We start from the raw sequence: 24,494 nt of genomic DNA on the forward strand, positions 1-24,494 counted from the left end.
CAACATGTCCCTGATCGTGTCTGTAATATCAACATGCTTCAAGCAGACCACCATAGTCCCTGTGCCCAAGAACACAAAGGCAACCTGCCTAAATGACTACAGACCCGTGGCACTAACGTCCCTAGCCATGAAGTGCTTTGAAAGGCTGATCATGGCTCACATCAACACCATTATCTCAGAAACCCTAGACCCACTCCAATTTGCATACCGCCTAGACAGATCCACAGATGATGCAATGTATATTGCACTCCACACTGCCCTTTCCCACCTGGACAAAAGGAACACCTATGTGAGAATGCTATTCATTGACTACAGCTCAGCGCTCAACACCATAGTGCCCACAGAGCTCATCACTAAGCTAAGGACCCTGGGACTAAACACCTTATTCTGCAACTGGATCATGGACTTTCTGATGGGCCACCCCCAGGTGGTAAGGGTAGGTAACAACACGTCTGCCACTCTGATCCTCAACACGGAAGCCCCTCAGGGGTGCCTGTTCAGTCCCCCCCCCCCCCTGTTCTCCTTGTTAACACATGGTTGAATGGCCAAGCACGACTTCAACACCATCATTAAGTTTACCGACAACACAACAGTGGTAGGCCTGATCACTGACAACAATGAGACAGCCTATAGGGAGGTTGTCAGAGACCTGTCCATGTGGTGCCAACCTCTATTTCAATGTCATCAGGACAAAGAGAGGGCACTACAATGCCTATTCCCCCTCAGAAGACTGAAAAGATTTGGCATGGGTCCTCAGATTCTCAAAAAGTTCTACAGCTGCACCATTGAGAGCATCCTGACTGGTTGCATCACCGCCTGGTATGGCAACTGCTCAACCTCAGACTGCAAGGCACTACAGTGGGTAGTGAATTTGGCCCAGTACATCACTGGGGCCAAGGTCCTGCCATCCAGGACCTCTATACCAGGTGGTGTCAGAGGAAGGCCTTAAAAATTGCCAAAGACTTCAGCCACCCTAGTCATAGACTGTTCTCTCTGCCACCGTACGGCAAGCAGTACCGGAGCGCCAAGTATAGTTCCAAAAGGCTTCTTAACAGTTTCTACCTCTAAGTCATAAGACTCCTGACCCACTCCCCCAACACCCTTGCTACTCTCTGTTTATTATGTATGCATAGTCACTTTACCGCTACCTACATGTACATATTTTCCTCAATTACCTTGACTAACCGGTGCCCCGCACATTGACTCTGCACTGGTACTCCCTGTATATAGCGTCGCTAACTTTATTTTATTGTTGCTCTTTAATTATTTGTTATTTATCGTATATATTTGTTTTTTATTTCGTATATATATTTTTTACTTCAGTTTATTTTAGTAAATACTTTCTTAACACTTATTCTTCTTAAATCTGCATGGTTGGTTAAGGGCTTGTAAGTACGCATTTCACTGTAAGGTCTACACCTGTTGTATTCAGCGCATGTGACAAATAACATTTGATTTGATTTGATACACACACACCACATTTCAATTGAACAACTGAATCACTAATTGAAGACTGAATCCTTAGGGCTAAACAAAGGCCTACCAAATAATCAAAGTGATATACACTACCTCTACCACTACCTCTACCACTACCTCTACCACTATCTCAATTGTTTTTTTAAACCTATTTTTCACCCCAATTTTGTGGTATCCAATTGTAGTTACAGTCTTGTCTCATCGCTGCAACTCCTGTACTGACTCAGGAGAGGCAAAGGTCAGGAGCCGTGCATCCTACGAAACACAACCCAACCAAGTCGCACTGTTTCTTGTCACAATGCCCACTTAACCCGGAAGCCAGCCACGCCAATGTGTCAGAGGAAACAGCATACACCTGGCAACCATGTCAGCGTGCACTGCGCCTGGCCCGTCACAGGAGTTGCTAGTGCGCGATGGGACAAGGATATCCCTGCCGGCCAAACCCTCCCCTAACCCGGACGACGCTGTCTCTACCTCTGCCACTACCTTTACCTCTACCTCTACCTCTACCTCTACCTCTACCTCTACCTCTACCTCTACCACTACCACTACCTCTGCCACTACCAGTACCTCTACCACTACCTCTACCTCGTGAAGCTAATAGCAGTGACGCCCATAGCAAGTAGCTCATAGATGTGCGTTTCAACAATACTGTGTAACTCCGGTAGGGCAACATCTGAAAAATAGCGCCTACTTGGTAGTGTGTACCGGTGCAAGACCAGTTGGCGAAAGCCAACATCATTCACGACAGAGAACGGTTGATTGTCAAGGGCGATGAATTCCATTATCTTGGCGGTAATGGATTTCACCTTTGAGTTGTCTCGCTGAAATGTTGTTACTCTTTCAAATGACTGCTTGACTTGAACTTGTTAAGTTGTTGGAAGTGCTCTCTTAGTATTTTTATGCTTTTGTTCTGTGTAGTGCTGTATTTTTTTGTGGCGTCATGACGTCATCTACCTACATTATATAGGTATGCAGGACAGCTTTGACATCAGTTGGCATTTTTAGCTAATATCGGCCGATTACGATATGCTTACCGATATATCATGCATCCCTAACCTCTACCACTACCTCTAGCAGTACCTCTACCACTACCTCTACCAGTACCTCTACCACTACCACTACCTCTACCACTACCTCCACCACTACCTCTACTTCTATCTCTACCACTACCTCTACCTCTAACTCTACCAGTACCTCTACCACTACATCTACCCCTGCCACTACCCCTACCACTACCTCTGCAACTACCTCTACCACTACCTCTACCACTACCACTACCTTGACCACTAACACTACCTCCATCTCTACCTTTACACCTACCACTACCTCTACCTCTACCCCTACCTCTACCACTACCACTATATCTACCACTACCTCTACTTCTACCTCTACCACTACCTCTACCTCCATCTCTACCTTTACACCTACCACTACCACTACCTCTACCACTCCAATTTGTAAGTCGCTCTGGATAAGAGCGTCTGCTAAATGACTTAAATGTAAATGTACCACTACCTTGACCACTAACACTACCTCCATCTCTACCTTTACACCTACCACTACCTCTACCTCTACCCCTACCTCTACCACTACCACTATATCTACCACTACCTCTACTTCTACCTCTACCACTACCTCTACCTCCATCTCTACCTTTACACCTACCACTAACCCTACCTCTACCCCTACCTCTACCACGACCACTACCTCTACCACTACCTCTACCTCCATCTCTACCTTTACACCTACCACTACCTCTACCTCTACCCCTACCTCTACCACGACCACTACCTCTACCACTACCTCTTCCCTATATTGGTCCCCATAGTGTCGGTCTGAGACAGATTGGACTAGTTCCCCACATTGGTCCCTATAGTGCCGGTCGGATTGACAGGCCATGACAAAAATACATCAATATGGGATTAGCAAATCTAATGTGGTATTATATCTGGCATGCAGGCCACATTTTGTTATCAGTAAGGACTTTGTGTGGACACGTTCTTTGTTTGAATGATCATAAAGCCCTTGACAGAGGTAGAGTACTGGTCCAATCTGCCTCAGACCGATACTATAGGGACCAATGTGGGGAACTTGTCCAATCTGCCCCAGACCGAAACTATTCAAATCAAATTCCATTTTTCAAATGTGCCGAATACAATAGGTGTACCGGTAGACCTTACCATGAAATGCTTACTTACAAGCCCTTTAATCATCAATGCAGTTTTTTAAAAGTAATAAAATGTTTTCTAAAATTATTAAATACAAATTAAATAAACAAAAGTTTTAAAAAGTAATATAACAAAATAACAATAATGAGGCTATATACAGTGGGGAGAACAAGTATTTGATACACTGCTGATTTTGCAGGTTTTCCCTACTTACAAAGCATGTAGAGGTCTGTAATTTTTATCATAGGTACACTTCGACTGTGAGAGACGGAATCTAACAAAAATCCAGGAAATCACATTGTATGATTTTTAAGTAATTCATTTGCATTGGAGTAATCCCACTGTATATGGGATACCGCTCCATGTGCGGGCGTACAGGTTAATCGAGGTAATTGAGGTAATATGTACTGTCCATGTAGGTAGGGATATAGTGACTATCCATAGATAATAAACAGAGAGTAGCAGCAGTGTAAAAAAGAGGGTCAATGCAAATTGTTTTATGGCTTGGGGGTAGAAGCTGTTAAGGTGCATTTTGGACCTAGACATGGCGCTTGGCATGTGGTAGCAGGTAGAACAGTCTATGACTTGGGTGGCTGGAGTCTTTGACAATTTTTATGGCCTTCCTCTGACATCGCCTGGTATAGAGATCCTGGATGGCAGGGAGCTCGGCCCCAGTGATGTACTGGGCCAAACGCACTAAACTCTGTAGCACCTTGTGGTCGGATGCCGAGAAGTTGCCAAACCAAGTGGTGATGCTCTCGATGGTGCAGGTGTAAACCTTTTTGAGGATATTTATTTATTTTATTTTAACTTTGTTTAACCAGGTAGGCAAGTTGAGAACAAGTTCTCATTTACAACTGCGACCTGGCCAAGATAAAGCAAACCAGTTCGACACATACAACAAAACAGAGTTACACATAGAGTAAAACTAACATACAGTCAATAATACAGTACAAAAACAAGTCTATATACAATGTGAGCAAATGAGTTGAGATAAGGGAGGTAAAGGCAATAAAATGGCCAAAGTAAATACAATATAGCAATTAAAAACACTGGGGGTGACCAGTGAAATACACCTGCTGGAGCGCGTGCTATGGGTGGGTGCTTCTATGGTGACCAGCAAGCTGAGATAAGGCGGGACTTTACCTAGCAGGGTCTTGTAGATGACCTGGAACCAGTGGGTTTGGCGACGACTATGAAGCGAGGGCCAGCCAACGAGAGCGTACAGGTCGCAGTGGTGGGTAGTATATGGGGCTTTGGTGACAAAACGGATGGCACTGTGATAGGATGGTCAGTTTTACGAGGGTATGTTTGGCAGCATGAGTGAAGGATGCTTTATTGCGAAATAGGAAGCCAATTCTAGATTTGGAGGGAGAGTTTACAGTCAAACCAGATACCTAGGTATTTGTAGTTGTCCACATATTCTAAGTCAGAACCGTCCAGAGTAGTGAGGCTGGGCTGGCAGGCAGGTGTAGGCAGCGATCGATTGAAGAGCATGCATTTAGTTTTACGTGTATTTAAGAGCAGTTGGAGGCTATGGAAGGAGAGTTGTATGGCATTGAAGCTCGTCTAGAGGGTAGTTAACACAGTGTCCAAAGAAGGGCCAGAAGTATACAGAATGGTGTCGTCTGCGTAGAGGTGGATCAGAGACTCACCAGCAGCAAGAGCGACATCATTGATGTATACAGAGAAGAGAGTCGGCCCAAGAATTGAACCCTGTGGCACACCCATAGAGACTAACAGAGGTCCGGACAACAGTCCCTCCGATTTGACCCACTGAACTCTATCGGAACAGTAGTTGATGAACCATGCGAGGCAATAATTTGAGAAACCGAGGATGTTGAGTCTGCTGATGAGGATGTGGTGATTGACAGAGTCGAAAGCCTTGGCCAGGTCAATGAATATGGCTGCACAGTGTTTTTTCTTATCGATGGAGGTTAAGATATCGTTTAGGACCTTGAGCGTGGCTGAGGTGCACCCATGACCAGCTCTGAAACCAGATTGCATAATGGAGAAGGTACGGTGGGATTAGAAATGGTCGGTAATCTGTTTGTTAACTTGGCATTCAAAGGCCTTTGAAAGGCAGGGTAGGATAGATATAGGTCTGTAGCAGTTTGGGTCAAGAATGCCCCCCCTTTGAAGAGGGGGATGACCGCAGCTGCTTTCCAATCTTTGGGAATCTCAGATGACACGAAAGAGAGGTTGAACAGGCTAGTAATAGGGGTTGCAACATTTTCGGCAGACAATTTTAGAAAGAAAGGATCCAAATTTTCTAGCCCAGCTGATTCCAGATTTTCCAGTTCTTTCAGAGCATCAGCTGACTGGATTTGGGAGAAGGAGAAATGGGGAAGGCTTGGGCGAGTTGCTGTGGGGGGTGCAGTGCTGTTGACCGAGGTAGGGGTAGCCAGCTAGAAAGCATGGCCAGCCGTAGAAAAATGCTTATTGAAATTCTCAATTATAGTGAATTTATCGGTGGTGACAGTGTTTCCTATCTTCAGTGCAGTGGGAAGCTAGGAGGAGGTGTTCTTATTCTCCATGGACTTTACAGTGTCCCACAACTCTTTTGAGTTTGTGTTGCAAGAAGCAATCTTCTGCTTGAAAAAGCTAGCTTTGGCTCTTCTAACTGTCTGTGTATATTTGTTCCTAACTTCCCTTAAAAGTTGCATATCTCAGGGCTGTTCAATGCTAATGCAACACGCCACAGGATGTTTTTTTTGCTGGTTAAGGGCAGTCCGGTCTGGAGAGAACCAAGGGCTATACCTGTTCCTGGTTCTAAATTTCTTGAATGGGGCATGCGTATTTTTAAAGAATCACCAGGCATCCACTACAGACGGGATGAGGTCAATATCCTTCTAGGATACCCGGGCCAGGTCGATTAGAAAGGCCTGCTCGCTGAGGTGTTTCAGAGAGCGTTTGACAGTGATGAGTGGAGGACATTTGACTGCTGACCCATTAAAGATATGAGGACCCATGCCAAATATTTTTAGTCTCCTGAGGGGGAATAGACATTGTCTTGGTATGTTTGGATCATGATAGTTTTGAAGCTCTTGACCCGCTCCACTATTAGGTACCAACGTGGGGAACCTGTCTAATCTGCCCCAGACTCATTGAATAATAGAAAAGGAACTGAAGCTCTGGGTTATATGTGAAATAGGAATTGGAATAGGTTCCATTTTCTTATTCTTTGGAAGAACATAAGGCCCATTTAAAAAGGTGATGCAAACTGTTCCTCAGTAATACCTCTTGGCTAGACGTACAAAGGCGAGGGTCATAAACCACATAGTTTGATTCTCTTTGATTTCAGACTGTGTGAGAGAGAAAGTATTGTCTCCACCTCAGAGGTAAGCTTTGATGCACTGTTGGCTACAATGTGGAGGTACACTGCACACCATAGATGCACACCACACTGCACACCATAGATGGTAGAGAACCTCTACTTCCAATGTCCTGATGCATGCATTCCTGCACACACACACACACACACACACACACACACACACACACACACACACACACACACACACACACACACACACACACACACACACACACACACACACACACACACACACACACACACACACACACACACACACACACACACACACACACACACATACTCCTCACCAGAGAGAGAATGCTGGAGGGCATCCACACACACACACACACACACACACACACACACACACACACACACACACACACACACACACACACACACACACACACACACACACACACACACACACACACACACACACACACACACACACACACACACATAGAGCGAAACACACTCACATACACACTGACACTGTGTTTGTTGACAAACAAGTATGTATTTGCTCATGCAAACTCCCTTTCCCTCACAGACTCAACATGTAAAGTGTTGGTCCGATGTTTAATGAGCTGAAATAAAAGATCACAGAATTTATTTAAATTGACTGATTTCCTTATATAGCCTGTAACTCAGTAAAATCTTTGAAATTGAATCATGTAGGGTTTATGTTTTTGTTCAGTGTAGTTGCTGATATCAGTGGATCATTATTTAGTGTAGAGACATGGATATAGAAATGACAGAGATTAAGAGATATTAAATAGATAATACTTGCCAGGTATGTTTTAAGTTATATATGTTGTGTTATAGATTATATGTTGTGTTCTAGATGTTATGTTGTGTTAAAGATGTTGTGTTGCGTTCTAGATGTTATGTTGTGTTCTAGATGTTGTGTTGTGTTCTAGATGTTATGTTGTTTTATAGATGTGATGTTGTGTTATAGATGCTGTATTGTGTTCTAGATGTTATGTTGTGTTATAGATATTGTGTTGTGTTATGTATGTTATGTTGAATTATAGATGTTGTGTTATAGATGTTGTGTTGTAGATATTGTGTTGTGTTATAGATGTTATGTTGAGTTATGGATGCAGATGTTATGCCATGGATGTTATGTTGTGTTAAGGATGTTACAGTGTGTTGTGTTATTGGTGTTATGGATGTTATGTTGTGTTAAGGATGTTACAGTGTGTTGTGTTATTGGTGTTATGGATGTTATGTTGTGTTATGAATGTTAAGTTGTGTTATAGGTGTTATGTTGTGGTATGGATGTTATGTTGTGTTATATATATTGTGTTGTGTTATAGATGTTTTGTTGTGTTATAGATGTTATGTTGTGTTATAGATATTGGGTTGTGTTATAGATGTTATGTTATGTTATAGATGTTATGTTGTGTTATAGATATTGGGTTGTGTTATAGATGTTATGTTATGTTATAGATGTTATGTTGTGTTATGGATGTTATGTTGAGTTATGGATCGTCTTCGTGTTGACAAAATAATTACACTATAAATGTTACTGACTAGCCTACTTTATTCAGTCATTGTTGGATTTTGTTGATCAACCCAACAAGAGAATAGCCTTTCTGACCTTGATAGGCATTCAATCATCAAATAACGTTTTAACACCTCAACACAAGATTAAAATATATAATTGACCTACATTCACTAACATGTATGTATCTACAATCGAACAAGACATAATTAATTAGATGCTGTCATTTTATTTGCTAAATAGCCTATGGTGTCATGTGCAATCTTCACTAGCGCCTGACCGACTCTTCAGTTGGCGCTAAACGTTGCTCAAGAATATGACATAATAAATAATAGGAAGTTTGTACGCTTCACATGAATATATATTATTGCCCAAACGTAATGGGCTTACATGTATCGTTGGGGGCTGAAAGCGGCTGCCGGTGGTGCTGAGGCAATGATGTATTGTGTGCATCCCGCTTCTGCGCATGTTGCATGACAGGTGCACACGCAATCCTCCATCTTGGGCATCACAAACTGAGGCAAAAGGGCATCAACCATATACATTCAATAGAAATACAAATCTGACCGCGCGTAGAGAAAAATAGGCATGTACTCGAAATGTAAATTAGAGGTAAAAATCAACAACTGCTACTTCGAATGAATGACGGACGAGGGAGATCCAGAATGAATAATATCGACTGCGTATGGTCAAGGAAGACTAACGACCTTTTACACTGTCAGCTTTTACCTGTCTAGTAACGAATCAACTATTAAAGAAAACAAATTGGTAAGTGAAATGCTTGTATTTTTAAACAAAACGTCGTTGTAGCCTATGTTCACTTCAATGTAGGCAATGTGAAATGCATGACTCCGAAGTATGTTTTCGCTCGTAGTTAATGACATTTCCCTCCATTCCCCTATCACCTCATATCGTGGTGGTCGTTTCGCTATGTATAATTTTCTCCATCTTTTGTAAGTGGTGCTCAAGCTTTGGGCAAGTGGCAGCGTCTTCTCTTGTTGCTATTGGACCTGATGCGAGGTGCAGGCAGCCACAGGTAGTGATTGTTGAAATGTGATTGTTGAAATTTTTTTGGCTATTAGAAGGAATTGTATCGCTTGTTTGCATGACTTAAATATGGATGTGCACAGTAAAAGTCTCGATAAGACACAAAGATGAAAATGAGGGAAAGTTGAATCATGTCATGCAAAGCAGTTTAAAAAAGAATAATTCATCGGTATCTATTCTATACTATCAATATCATACTTTTTATTTTTCAGCAGACTATCAAATGTGGAATGGATTTTTTTGTTGTTGCAGTGCCTGGGTAGCCAAATTAAATGGGCATTTCTGTGCATTTCAATAATAGCAGTGTTTTTGCTACATTGTGCATACTGTATGTAATCTTTCACAGGCAATACCAGCCGTTTAATATGTCTCCAAGAGACCTATTGACCTGATGATACCAATAGTCATTCTACGTGGGAGCTTGTGTCACTGACTTTACATTTGAATTTAACTCTACATACAGCGCATTTGGAATGTCTTCAGACCTCTTGACTTTTTCCACAGTTTGTTACTTTAGACCCTTATTCTAAAATTGATTAAATTATTTTTCCACACAATACTCCATAATGACAAAGGGAAAACAGGTTTTTAGAACTGTTTGCAAGTGTATTAAAAATAAAAAACACAAATACCTTATTTACATAACTATTCAGACACTTTGCTATGAGACTCGAAATTGAGCTCAGGTGCATCCTGTTTCCATTCATCATCCTTGAGATGTTTCTACAACTTGATTTTAGTAAATTACATTTATTGGAAATTATTTGGAAAGGCACACACCTGTCTATATAATATCCAACAGTTGACAGTGCATGTCAGAGCAAAGACCTAGCCATGAGGTCGAAGGAATTGTCCGTAGGCACAGATCTGGGAAGGGTACCAAAAAATGTCTGCAGCATTGAATGTCCCCAAGAACACAATGGCCTCCATCATTCTTAAATGGAAGAAGTTTGGAACCACTAAGACTCTTCCTAGACGTTGCCGCCCAGCCAAACTGGAGTTCTTCTGTGGAGATGGGAGAACCTTCCAGAAGGACAACCCTCTCTGCAGCACTTCACCAATTAGGCATTTATGGTAGAGTGAGAAACAAGATTCTCTGGTCTGTTGAAATCAGGTTTGAATTATTTGGCCTGAATGTCAAGTGTCACGTCTGGAAGAAACCTGGCACCATCCCTAAGGTGAAGCATGGCGGTGGCAGCATTATGTTGTGGGGATGTTTTTTAGTGACAGGGACTGGGAGACTTGTCAGGATCGAGGGAAAGATGAACGAAGCAAAGTACAGAGAGATCCTTGATGAAAACATGCTCCAGAGCACTCAGGACCTCAGACTGGGGAGAAGGTTCACCTTCCAACAGGACAACAACCCTAAGCACACAGCCAAGACAATGCAGGATTGGCTTCGGGACAAGTCTCTTCAGGTCAAGTCTCCTTGAGTGGCTCAGCCAGAGCCCGGACTTGAACCCGATCGAACATCTCTGCAGAGATCTGAGAATAGCTGTACTGCGACGTTCCCAATCCAACCTTACAGAGCTTGAGAGGGTCTGCAGAGAAGAATGGGAGAAACTCCACAAATACAGGTGTGCCAAGCTTGTAGCGTCATACCCAAGAACACCTGAGGCTGCATTCGCTGCCAAAGGTGCTTCAACAAAGTACTGAGTAAAGGGTCTGAATATCTATATTAATGTGATATTTTTAAAATATTTTTTTATATAAGGCTGTAACGTAACAAATTGTGGAAAAAGTCAAGGGGTCTGAATACTCTCCAAATGCACCGTATAAACAACACAAGGTTCTTACGCTAAGAATGGATCAGCAAGAATGGAGTGACATAGTGGCGAACTCTCTTGAAACAGGGCTTTTATAGGTTATTTGCAATGTTTTCTCAATCAACCTGTTCTTGACCGAAGTGCAACTGACTCTACTCTAAAATCCTTTGATTCTGTTTATCACAGCACCCTTCATTTTATTAGATCTGGCAGTTACTATTCTTCTCTGCAACCTTTACCAAAAATTTGACTGGACCTCTTCAAAGGCAAGTAGATCACTTCATTTCTCTCTTTTTGTTTCTAAATCCCTACTCTGCAAGCTTCCAACATGCTTGACTCCCATGGTAACCACAGAGTTCAGGAGATCTGCCTTTTCAAATCAGGCACTTCGTGTGGAATAGTCTCCAGTAGGCACTTCATTTCGAACATTTGGTGTCCCTGGGTCAATTTAAGATATTGGTTAATGATTTTTATAGTGATTAATGTGTTTGTTTTATTTGACTATAATGGCAATGTGTATATTGTATGTGTATTTTGTATATAATTATTTGTGTGCTGGTCTCAATGGGCCCTGGTTGCATTTTTTACATTTCATTTGAAATAAAAGTTCAATCAAATATATATTATTTACATTATAATAGGATAGCTCCTCTGTCCTCACTCAGTGAAATGGGAAAATACTCGAACAAACTATATTTAGGAAACAGGGACCACGCCAATGCAAAGTGACTAAAAGCTTATGAAATATGCAGGGCATACCAGCAATAGCACAACTTAGCCATAGCACAACTTTGCACAGCTCTGTGAACTTGACTGTACATCACTTTAGAGAGAGAGAGAAATACAAATAACAACTAATTAAGGTTATATTTCCCTGGAAGATAATGATTAGGAGTAATTCTAGGTCAATGGAATTCTGGGTCGTACACACAAAAGTACATGAGGGGATAGGTGTCATGTCAAATAAACCACCAACACTTCAGCTGTGTGGAATCAATAATCATGTGTGAAATACAGATGTAGGATCTTAATTTGAGCCAGTTTGCTACAGCGGGAAAAAACACCAAATGTGAATTATTATGTGGATTGTAATTAATGGACATTTTTCATTGGGTTAATACAGCTTTCATTGGGGCAAATCAAATTTTACATCTCAAAGTGGAAATAACAAAGTTTAGAAGCCTTTTTATTTTTTTATTAAATTTTACCCCGTTTTCTCCCCAATTTCATGGTATCCAATTGTTTTTTTAGTAGCTACTATCTTGTCTCAACGCTACAACTGCTGTACGGGCACGGGAGAGACAAAGTTTGAAAGTCATGTGTCCTCCGATACACAATCCAACCAAGCCGCACTGCTTCTTAATACAGCGCGCATCCAACCCGGAAGCCAGCCGCACCAATGTGTCGGAGGAAACACTGTGCACCTGGCAACCTTGGTTAGCGTGCACTGCGCCCGGCCTGCCACAGGAGTCACTGGTGCGCGATGAGGCAAGGATATCCCTACCGGCCAACCCCTCCCTAACCCGGACGACGCTAGGCCAATTGAGCGCCACCCCATGGACCTCCCGGTCACGGCCGGTTACGATAGAGCCTGGGCGCAAACCCAGTCTCTGGTGGCACAGCTGGCGCTGCAGTACAGCGCCCTTAGCCACTGCGCCACCCAGGAGGCCTGAAGCCTAAAATACACCACAAGTTTGCATTTCCTGCTGTGCATCTAAAGGGTGATCAAATTAAGATCCTACATCTGTATAAGCCAGGATATGTTTTAGTGCTGAGGTACAGAGTGAACCAAAGTGTGGCACAGTTCTGCTACTGCTGATGATGATCAATGTGGGAGTAGCAGACAGGGAATTCCTTGTGCAGCGGCAGTGTCTAGACAATGAAATGCAAGAGCTCCCTTCTGGCAAATTAACTAGTCTAGGAAGACTGGGTCATAATGTTTTAATGGAATAAATGTATACATTGTGTTGGTGGCATCAATCAATCAATGCAATTGTAGAGTACCTTAGACACTTAACAAGTGCTTTGAATTTAGTAAAATTGCTGTATTATATTACATTTATGAAACTCTCAAAACAACCAGTTCAGCAAGAGGAAGACATTATACTTTAAGAATGCTGTGATTAGGTTATTTAACAGACACTCTTACATGAAATGACACAATAACTCTTACACACTGAGTGTACAAAACATTAAGAACACCATCCTAATATTGAGTTGCATTCCCCCACCCTCTTTGCCCTCAGAACAGCCTCATTTTGGGGCGACAGGGTAGCCTAGTGGTTAGAGCGTTGGACTAGCAAGTTCAAACCCCTGAGCTGAGAAGGTACAAATCTGTCGTTCTGCCCCTGAACAGGCAGTTAACCCACTGTCCCTAGGCCGTCATTGAAAATAAGAACTTGTTCTTAACTGACTTGCCTAGTTAAATAAAGGTAAAAAAACATTTGTTCAGGGCATGAACTGTCGAAAGTGATCCACAGGGATGCTGGGCTGATGCTTCCCACAGTTGTGTCAAGTTGGCTAGATGTCTTTTGTGTAGGGAACCAGTCTTGACACACTCAAAACGGTGCACCTGGAACCTACTACCATACCCAGTTCAAAGGCACTTCAATATTTTGTATTGGCCATTCACCCTCTGAATGGCACACATGCACAATCTATGTGTCATTTGTCTCAACGCTTGACAATCCTTCTTTAACCTGTCTCCTCCCCTTCATCTACACTGATTGAAGTGAATTTATTAACAAATGACATCACCTGGTCAGTCTTATGTCGTGGAAAGAGCAGGTGATGTTTGTACCCTCAGTGTATTAATACATTTTCAGTGTACAGTATGTGTATGTACTTCTCAAACCAACTGAGACGCAAGATTAAAAGTACACAGAACGTTCAAAGTTATGAATCAAATCAGATTATATTGGTGACAGAATCTCATTCGAGTCATATCCATGGAGTACCAATCTGTTGACAGAACAATAGATGTGATAGATCTACAGTCTTTATTTACAGGAAGGGATTTAAACTAGAGCATGCAAATGTGTGACAACTGTATTCATATGGGTTAGGAGAATGGGCTTCAGTCTTATGTAACTTACAAATGGGGTAGCCTTGCACCATGTGTGCAAATCAACTTCAAGTTTTATTGGATGGCTAAAAGACAACTTTTTGAAAAGAGCGTGTGAATGTCGACACATTAAGCATGAGTGAGTTGAAGACATGAAGAGATCTATTTTTCAAATTTTCTTTCTCTATTTTCAGGCTCAGGGGTTGACCAAGATGGGCGTCAAGAAGCTGGCCGTCCTTCTCCTCGCCTTCTTGGTCTGGATAGAGGGAGGATCCACTAAAGAAAAAGGGACAAAGAAAGGGAAGAAGGGGAAGCAAGTCTACTGTCCTTCGTAAGTTTAGAATTTCCCTGCCGCATTGCCTAAATTGCTCAAACTCAAAAATACAAATCAGTTACTCTGACCATTTTCAAATGCTTAGTGTTTGAAAATGCAATCCAAGAAGAGACAGATGTTTGATACATTATAAATCAGGACAGCTGGCCAGAAGTATCGTCTCTCCAAAAAAAGAATTTGTCATCCCTATCCCTGTTTTAGCTTCAAAGCCTAATTTGTCATGCAATGTTTGATGTCTTACTGTACTAAATCCTAAAAGGGATCAAACATAACAATTATTGAAATTGAAGGGAAATGTTTAATTTCATTACAATATTCACAGTGAATGTCTAAACTGGAGAGAAAACAATGTTTTGTTGGTGGGAAACTTATGGTGGAGCAGAGGGGATACACCTCGATCAGGGGAACTGAAAACGTGCACACACAAATTCCAGCCGAGCACTTTTACTCATCCTCAGTGCCTGATGAGGTTTACATAATCATATGTAATGTGCTTTTCAAGTTGAATTCCTTGGCAGAGTTCAGTTGCCACCCACGTGGAGTGGATTTTCCCTCTTTCCTCTGCCAAGTCCTGTTCCCTCCATCCATCTCTCCTCAGGTCAATGTTATTTCAGCAAATCAGTTTCAGAAAGCAGAAGATGTGCCTTGAATGTTGAAAATTATTCTAAGGTCACAACTGATGTGAATCTTTCACAAATACACTAAGAACCTTTGCTTGTTGACAGAAATGCAAATGATTTTCACACTACTTTCCAAGAATGTCATGCTAGGGTTGCAGGAAACATTATGCAAATGTGATATTCAGCAACATTGTGGATGTTGCCATTTACAGTAGCTGCTGACATTAAAGCAACCTATAGAGCCATAAACTACTGATTCCTTGAATTCTTGAGGAATTTATTTTATTTTTCACTCTGCTATGAGAACCAAGAACACTTCCCATAATCTTGTGAACATTTAACTCTAATTTTGCAGACATTCCAGGAATGCTCTGAGACCCCAAGCATCGTTTGCTGGGGAGGTCCTATTACCGAAGTTACTTGAATCACCAACTGGTAGTTCTCAGGTTATGGAAACACAAAGATATACTTCCGTCTGCACAGTTAATCCAGGAGAATTTGACCTGCTACGTAATGTGGTTTAGAGTTTCCTCATTTTTTCTTTCTTCTTTGCAGACAGCTGACACCTGAGGATCTGGCACGGGTCCCTGAGAATTCAACCAGTAACATCTTGAACAGATTACTGATCACATATGATCCTCGAATCAGGCCCAACTTCAAAGGTTAGCCTGCTTTCTCTCTCTCTCTCTCTCTCTCTCTCTCTCTCTCTCTCTCTCTCTCTCTCTCTCTCTCTCTCTCTCTCTCTCTCTCTCTCTCTCTCTCTCTCTCTCTCTCTCTCTCTCTCTCTCTCTCTCTCTCTCTCTCTTTCACTCTCTTTCTCTCAATTCAATTCAAGGGGCTTTATTGGCATGGAAACATATGTTTACATTGTCAAAGCAAGTGAAATGGATAAAAAAGTGAAAGAAACAATCAAAAGTGAACAGTAAATATTACTCTCACACAAGTTCCAAAATAATAAAGACATTTCAAATGTCATATTATGTCTATATACAATGTTGCAACGATGTGCAAATAGTTAAAGTAAAAAAGGGAAAATAAATAAACATAAATATGGGTTGTATTTACAATAGTGTTTGTTCTTCACTGGTTGCCCTTTTCTTCTGGCATCAGGTCACAAATCTTGCTGCTGTGTTGGCGCACTGTGGTATTTCACCCAATAGATATGAAATGTTATCAAAATTGGATGTGTTTTCAAATTCTTTGTGAGTCTGTGTAATCTGAGGGAAATATGTATCTCTAATAAGGTCATACATTTGGCAGGAGGTCTCTCTCTCACTTTCCCTCTCTCTCTCTCACTTGCCCTCTCCCCCTCTCTCTTTCTCTCTCTCTCTTTCTCTCTCTCCCTCCCTCTTTCTTTCTTTCTTTTCCCTCTTTCTTTCTCTCTCTCTCACCCTCCCTTCCCCTCTCTCTTTCTCTTTCTCCATCTCCCTCTCTCTTTCTTTTTTTTACTCTATCATCCAAGTTTCCATGTTGAGGAAGCTATGTTAAAGGCAGTTATTGGAGAAGATCTTTACAGTAATTCACAATTTGATTGAACTCAACACCATGTCAAAATCACCAACACTCCCAGGCTTTTAAGATGTTTTGTGCCCCAATTGAAACCCCAGCTAATGATGTAATGGGTCCAGGGTGGTCTACTTTAGACCATCGCAGACCCATCCTCATTCCCTGGCCTTGGCTCTGTATGCATCTCCCAGACTTCGACTGTTTGATGTGGTTCGTGCCATGTGAATTCCCTCTATGGCTGCCTGGTTATTCTTCCCACTGGGCCCACATCTGGTGTTCATATCGAGGCCAGACGAAAGCTAGATCTTGACATCCATTAAAGTCAGCGCTTTAATATCAGAAAAAAAAACCCTTTGCCGTTTTGTGTGACGGGAGATTTTTTTTACTGTGTTTTCTGAATTTCAACTTTGTTGGGCATAGTTACAGCTATAGGCTGATATTCTGAAATGCATTTTGAATTGTAACGCTTACATCAAGTAGATTTTCCTCATGAAGCTTATGAATATGAGATGCTAGCTAAGATTGTATTGAAACGTAGGTTAAGCCTGTTCAGTTCAGTAAGATTGTGTATGAGAGGTCCTCATGCAGCCTGTTTTCAGCTGCTGCTGTTCTAACCTTGTTTTGTTTTTTTAGGCATTCCCGTGGAGGACAAAGTGAACATATTTATAAACAGCTTTGGGTCAATCCAGGAGACCACTATGGTAAGACTTCCTCACTGTGTGATAGAAGTTACCTGTTTACCCTCCCCAATTCCTGACCTTAACCATGGAAGGGAAAACAACTGACCTTAGGTCATCATCTAGGTGCATCTTTAACCTATTCAGACCCTCCATGGTTCAATTACATCTGATCAACATATCATTTCATCAATCACTATATAATAGTACATTATTAATAAGCATAGGGGATTGGGGAAGATGTATTGTACGCAGACTACAGTGCGTCAGATGATTTAACGGTGAATCATTATTAAGACAAAGGCTTTCATGCCTCATTTATCTGATGGCTTCATTGCTGAAAGAACTGTGTTTCCGAATGCTAATGAATGTAGATTAAACTCAGGACGAGATGATTTGACCCTGACTCACTTTGAGAGACATTAAAGAGCACGCTGTTTAAACTTCCCAATAACATACCTAATGTTGTCTTTTCATTCCACATATGGGAGGAGTAGAATAGTTAACAATCTGTTCAGTTAGCGACTCAGGCCCTATGCAGGCTAATGGATTTGCGAGAGAGCGTTAATGTAGATTGATTTGGAATGCAAATAGACCTGCTGCACTGTAGATACTGTGGATACAGGAATGGCAAGTATGTCGGTGGGTGGATGGAGACAGACAGATAGCCAGTCTCTGTTAACCCATGGGTGTTGTTATCCAGCTATGTACCACTTGGGGCCTCGGAGCTTTATGTTAGCTCTGTTTTGCTGAGGCAGGTGTGTATGTCTTCTCCAGAGTCAACTCCTGTTCCAATGTCTTTGCACTTCATGGGGAGTGACACCCATAACAAAGCTTATATCCTGTATCCTGGAATGTCTTGGGTTTCCACCTAAAATATTTCCCTTGGCCAGAGATCAGTGGCGTGTGTCTGCGGTCTACCGGTGCACTTAATGCCAACAGTGGGGAATTTCACACCGGGGACGATTAAGGTGATGATATGCGTCACAGGAAAACGATAACATTAAAAACCCAAAAGTTAGCGGTGAGACAGACAGACAGGCGCTCATCTTTCCCATTTTCCAGCTATATCCCAGCTATATCCCAGCATGAACAAGAGATAGTTTAAGTGAGAAGGGGTGAAAGACAGAGAGAGAGAGAGAGAGAGAGAGAGAGAGAGAGAGAGAGAGAGAGAGAGAGAGAGAGATGAAGAGAGAGCTGGTTACCTCTAGTTCTCCATTTATCACTCGACGGGGCTTCTGATCTTTTGAAATACTGTTCTGTCATTTACACCTCAGCTAAATGCTCCAATCCGCTGCACACCCACCTTAGTTAACACATCCATTTTCACTTTGTGAGGCACAGTCGCCTGGAGAGAATGACTAATATGATGTTGCAGCGGGCAATAAATCCCCACCATGTTTCATAAGGCCTCTCCGTCTTGAGCTTCCCTCTTTCATGACACTCGGTGGATGTGTTAAATCTTTGCCAAATTCACAGCGGCAGATGGGTGGTTGATACGCGGCCGCAGAGAATACATTTCATCTTTTGATATTTACAAAAATCACGGTGTGAAATTTGGAACGCAACAGAGGTTGGTTGAGTTTCTGTCAGGGTACAGTCAAAGATAGGCCTGTTAAAAGTTATGGTCAGTTGTTAAGGCCATGATACAGTGGTGCAGCGGAACAACTATTGGACATTTTCATTAGGAATTTATATTATGAATGAAGATGGTCATTGTCATTAAAATGATCACAATTTTAACAAGGCAACACCACGTGCACACACGCACAGTTGGTGTGTTTGGGGATTATTTGACAGGTCATTCGTCTTCACGAAATTAACTAATATCCCCCCCCCCCCCTACACCTGCTCTCCAACAGAATTTTGAAGTACACTAAAACTCAACGGTACATAAAACATCACTGAGTGACATGTTCTCTTAAACAACATGGTTTAAGCTCTTAATGAAGCTCTTAATGAGGCTTTTGCATAATTCAGTGTAACCCCTCGAACCTTTGCAACACCCTTAAACAGTTCCTTTAATGTCAATATTTCCTTGATGGATTTTAATCAAAATACAATCAGACTTTCTCTGCGTATCTGCAGAACCTAAGCCTTGTTTACACTGCAGGTCTAAATACACAAATCAGTTTTGTTTTTCAAATCCATTTTGGGATACTGACTGTCCAAACAGCAAGTTAGAAGTGACCAAATCAGATTTGTGTGTGTTCAGACTGTAGTTCTTTGCTGTCATGGCTACACTAGTTGTCACAGCAATGACGGGTTTGTGAGCAGTGTTGTAGGCTGATTGGTGGTGGTGTCCTGCTTCCTCTCACTCAGAAGTTATGTAGCAACATAATGAGACTGACAACAATGCCTGCCAGAGAAGTCTCCCAGTTGCTTTAAACTTTAAAAATCATACTGTAAGAACACTTAAAGCCTCAAAGGACAAGGTGATCCAACTTTCAAAACAAGTCCATTTTGGCTAGCCACAAGAGTCACCTAGCTAGCTGTTTACTTTCTAGCACATTAACTCATTTGTTTGTGTTCTTGTCAAACTACCACATGTTCCTGTCAAGCTGTTAAGAGTAGCTAGCAAGCAACAAGATATGCCAAATAACAGTCTAAAACCCACTTGAGGGCAAATAAATATGATTTGACTGTTCAGACACAAGTCACATGGCCAGGAATCAGATTTTTATCTCATTTCAAACTACCTAAGAAGACTTCAGACACTTTTGATCAAACTGGTTTGTTTATAAATAGTGGGCAGAGCTCGTGGGAAGAAGTCAGCCATTTTGTAAGCCATCTGGATTCCCTGTTAACAGTGCCAGTTGACTAATGATTGATAATAACCACACAGTTGTATTACATGTAACTCCATAAAGTCTGGTTTGCTTGTCAACCATTTATCAGAGCACGTCTGCCTACTTTGTGCAGTGTAACCCCTTGAACCTTTGCAACACCCTTAAACAGTTCCTTTAATGTCAATATTTCCATGGATGAGCTAATGCTAAGGTTTATGCTAATGTCAAGGCTCAAATATCATGCTAATGTCAAGGATATTTGAGCCTTGACATTAGCATAAACCTTAGCATTAGCTCATCCATGGTTAGCATAGCCGTGGGACTGTGTTTCTCTATTGTCTTTTTGCCTACATTTAGCTTCCATTTTGTAAAACTAGAGCCTTCACAAAAGGATTCCTCTCCATTAGTGACAATAACTGCGGGACTATGGTTTTGTCGTGCTTTTGTGTTCCCGACTGTGAACATAACAGGATTACAGAGTGAACATCTTTCTGAGGCAGCGATGGAATGATCCCAGACTCAGGCTACCTCGGGACTTTAAGTCTGACTCACTCACCGTTGATCCCAAGATGTTCAAATGCCTGTGGAAGCCTGATTTGTTCTTCGCTAACGAGAAGAGTGCCAACTTCCATGACGTCACCCAGGAGAACATTCTCCTCTTCATCTTCCGCAACGGTGACGTCCTCATCAGCATGAGGTGAGTGTTGGCGTACTGTTATACATTTTTACTGATTTATTTTCCTATACAGGTGATGCCGTTAAGATTTGAAAAATATATTTTAGCAGATCCAGATAAACATGTGAATTGCCAATCATTGTATGGCGTATGGTCAATTATTCTTCTTTGTCTAATGAATGTGTGTATTATCACGGTATAGCTATCTGAACATACATGTGTCTTTAAAATTGTAGAGTGTTTGCTCTCCTTTAAGCCAGCTTTGGAGACAGCCATTTCCTCACAGTTACAGTGAACTGGGTCCTAACAACCTAATTAGATTCATATGAGGTATAATCAAGTCCATACCTTCATTGTTCATTCAGAGTTCTTTAACATTGTTATCTGATGGCTCACAGAAATTGCTGCACTATTTTGAAACTAAAGCATTTTTATTCTCTTAGATTTACTGGCACTGCCATGCACTAACAAATTCAACATAGCTTTTTATGATTTTGGAACTCAGACCACAGCAGCTAGAATACAATATACCTCAGAAAATAATTTGTGACAAATGCTGGTGATTTGAAAAAATATATTTAAAAAATCTATTTGATTGGTTGAAAATATGGTACTTTTATGTTAATGTTCACTCTGGTAAACTTTGTTGAAGATACATTGACTGTACAGCTATGTAGATGAACAAGATAAATATATACCGTATATATTTTAGTACTATATTAATACACGACATCCATCAGGAATCATGTCATGACATGATTTGTGTTTGTGTATCCGGTGCACACAGAAATCTCTCTGTAATACTTTAATGCTGCTTTAGGGACTTAGAGTAATCAGAGATTTGGAGATGTGATACATCTGTTGAGCCTTTTTACTGATCTGGAATGCCAATATTCTATGTCATTAGTGAGAGTAATGTCCACAGGATGACAACGCTAAAAACCTATGACAGCCTGTATTTTCCCACAATGCCCCACTCCACTCCACCCAGCCCAAAGATTAGCACATTAATAACTTTCCCCCCACTAATACTGGCCGATGTTTATCTCCCCAGTCAGTTCTCCCTCTACTTACTGCATCTGGAGCCTCAGCATTAGTCTTGTGTGACAAGGTGGCACAAGCTGCTGTAAGGACTATAGTATAGAGAAAGGAGAATGTTTAGTCCTCTTACACTCCCAAGTACTGAAGCTCGGCTGCTCGCCTGCTCAGCTGCTTACTCCTGATCCCATATTGGATACCCTATGTGTATTTTTATGTCACTCGGGGCTAAAAGCTATGAGTCACTCCCCAAGCTTACTGTGTTGTTGTGGTGATGTACTCTATGTACATGATGGGGAAAGCTGTCAAAATACTAAAAATAGTACTCCTCTAAAATCTCAACCAAAACCCAAAGCTTTCATGTGCAAATGGACTGCTGGGAATAACATATGCAACTCTGCACAATACAGGTGTTGCTCACATTAAGAATGTATTTCCGGAGCCGAGGAAGCATCTTTTTCAATCATTCAGCAGTCGCCATTGTCTCTTAAATTATATAGCTTTGCGGTATTGATGAACAGATTTGGGAGGAAATGTTTTTAGATGAAAGTCTGAATCCCCAGCAGCTCTGTAATTCTCTTTCTACAGCCGTCTAGCTCACAGCTCATACTTAAATTCAAGGACACAGACATTTCTAATATATTTTTCAGTCAATTTGACCAGTTTAGACTACTTTTCACTAGAAGGAAGCATGTTATTGCAGTAGGTCACAATGAATTCAACATCAATCAGATAGATCTCAATTGATGGGTTTTTAAAAACATTCATCATTCCTAATTATGTCCACAGGCATAGGGTGGTATTGGCTGAAGAGCAACGTGACATGAAACAAATCATCAATAGCATTAATGCTGAAATCGTTGCAACGAACATTCATTGAGGGTTCTGCATTTTGCCAGGTTGTCTGTCACTCTATCCTGTCCTTTGGACCTGACCCTGTTCCCCATGGATACGCAGCGCTGTAAGATGCAGCTGGAGAGCTGTGAGTAACTGATAATGGCTCAGTTTCACATGACCATATATGGTATATGTTAAAGAGAGAGAGCTATAGTTATTCCTGAATTCATGTAAATGATGTTTTTCAGTTACAGACCAATTGGTTTCATTTATATCCAGGTTGTTTTATTATGCAGTGTTGGAACTGTCTGTTACGTGTTGTGATGTCTTTCCTGTTGTCTCTTTCCTGTCTCGTTTTATTGATTTATTTAGCGCTGCCCTTGCCCTTCACCACTTCCCAGGCCGTCATCGTAAATAAGAATTTATTCTTAACTGACTTGCCTAAACAAATAAAATACATGTAATCACGCTAGCAAATGTATAGGACATGTAAATCAGTCTTTATTTAATGTTTGTTAGGGAAGGATTATAAGTAATTAAAGATGACTACTGGAAAATCGTATTATTAGCAGAGTATGATTACTATTAATATAAAAATGGACTTCAAACAACATTGAGATATAGTGTAATCATGTCAGGATGGAGATTCATACACACTATTAACTGTTGTTGACGACGACGATGTGTGTTTGTGTGTTTGTGCGTGTGTGCCTGTGGATGCTTTCACGTGTGTGTGTATGTGTTTGTGTGTGTGTGTATGTGTGTGTGCCCGTCTCTCTGTGTCTACAGTTGGCTATACAACCGATGACCTGCAGTTTATGTGGCAGTCAGGAGACCCTGTCCAGATGGAGGAGATCGCCCTGCCCCAGTTTGATATCAAACAGGAGGACATAGAGTATGGAAACTGCACCAAATTCTATGCAGGGACAGGTAAGCTCCCCATAGGCATGACATACAAGTATTCTGTTTTCATTTGAGTGAAAACTACTGCTAGGAATTGCCAGGGATTTCACAATATGATATTATCACAATACTGATACAATCTGTATTGTTATTCAGTACTGTGATTGTATTGCTATTCCATTGCTCACCATATGTGTGCTGCAGAGGGACAAGACAAAGCCATGACTCATGGATATAAAATAGGATGGCAGGTAGTCTAGTGGTTAGAGTATTGAGCCAGTAACCTGAAGGTTGCTGGTTCAAATATCTGAGCTGACACAATGAAAAATCTGTTCATGTGCCCTTGAGCAGGTCACTTAAGCTTAATTTGCTCCAGGAGTTCCATAGTACTATGGCTGACCCTGTAAAACAACACATTTCACTGCCCCTACAGTTGAAGTCGGAAGTTTACATACACCTTAGCCAAATACATTTTTTCACAATTCCTGACATTTAATCCTAGGAAAAATTCCCTATTTTAAGGTCAGTTAGGATCACCACAATATTTTAAGAATGTGAAATGTCAGAATAATAGAGAGAATGATTTATTTCAGCTTATATTTCTTTCATCACATTCCCAGTGGGTCAGAAGTTTACATACACTCAATTAGTATTTGGTAGCATTGCCTTAAAATTGTTCAACTTGGGTCAAACATTTAGGGTAGCCGTCCACAAGCTTCCCACAATAAGTTGGGTGAATTTTGGCCCATTCATCCTGGCAA

At 41.4% G+C, this 24,494-nt stretch overlaps 1 protein-coding gene across 4 annotated transcripts in view; it reads left to right on the top strand.

Moving 5' to 3' along the window:
* Positions 1 to 24,494, top strand: part of glrbb (glycine receptor, beta b) — a 61,581-nt gene that overhangs the window by 22,956 nt on the left and 14,131 nt on the right. Inside the window, exons 1-8 of one of the 4 annotated variants that reach the window (XM_046295716.1) lie at positions 8,865 to 9,244; positions 11,476 to 11,555; positions 14,548 to 14,684; positions 15,863 to 15,969; positions 17,447 to 17,514; positions 20,750 to 20,976; positions 22,893 to 22,975; positions 23,620 to 23,760. In XM_046295716.1, coding sequence (XP_046151672.1) covers positions 14,566 to 14,684; positions 15,863 to 15,969; positions 17,447 to 17,514; positions 20,750 to 20,976; positions 22,893 to 22,975; positions 23,620 to 23,760 — 745 coding nt within the window. In that variant the 5' untranslated portion in view covers positions 8,865 to 9,244; positions 11,476 to 11,555; positions 14,548 to 14,565. Of the gene's footprint in view, positions 1 to 8,864; positions 9,245 to 11,475; positions 11,556 to 14,547; positions 14,685 to 15,862; positions 15,970 to 17,446; positions 17,515 to 20,749; positions 20,977 to 22,892; positions 22,976 to 23,619; positions 23,761 to 24,494 lie in introns of those variants that run through there. The other 3 variants (XM_046295713.1, XM_046295714.1, XM_046295715.1) reach the window with 3 other exon arrangements.

This window comes from Oncorhynchus gorbuscha, linkage group LG13, assembly GCF_021184085.1.
Source record: "Oncorhynchus gorbuscha isolate QuinsamMale2020 ecotype Even-year linkage group LG13, OgorEven_v1.0, whole genome shotgun sequence".
Classification (NCBI taxonomy): Eukaryota; Metazoa; Chordata; class Actinopteri; order Salmoniformes; family Salmonidae; genus Oncorhynchus; species Oncorhynchus gorbuscha.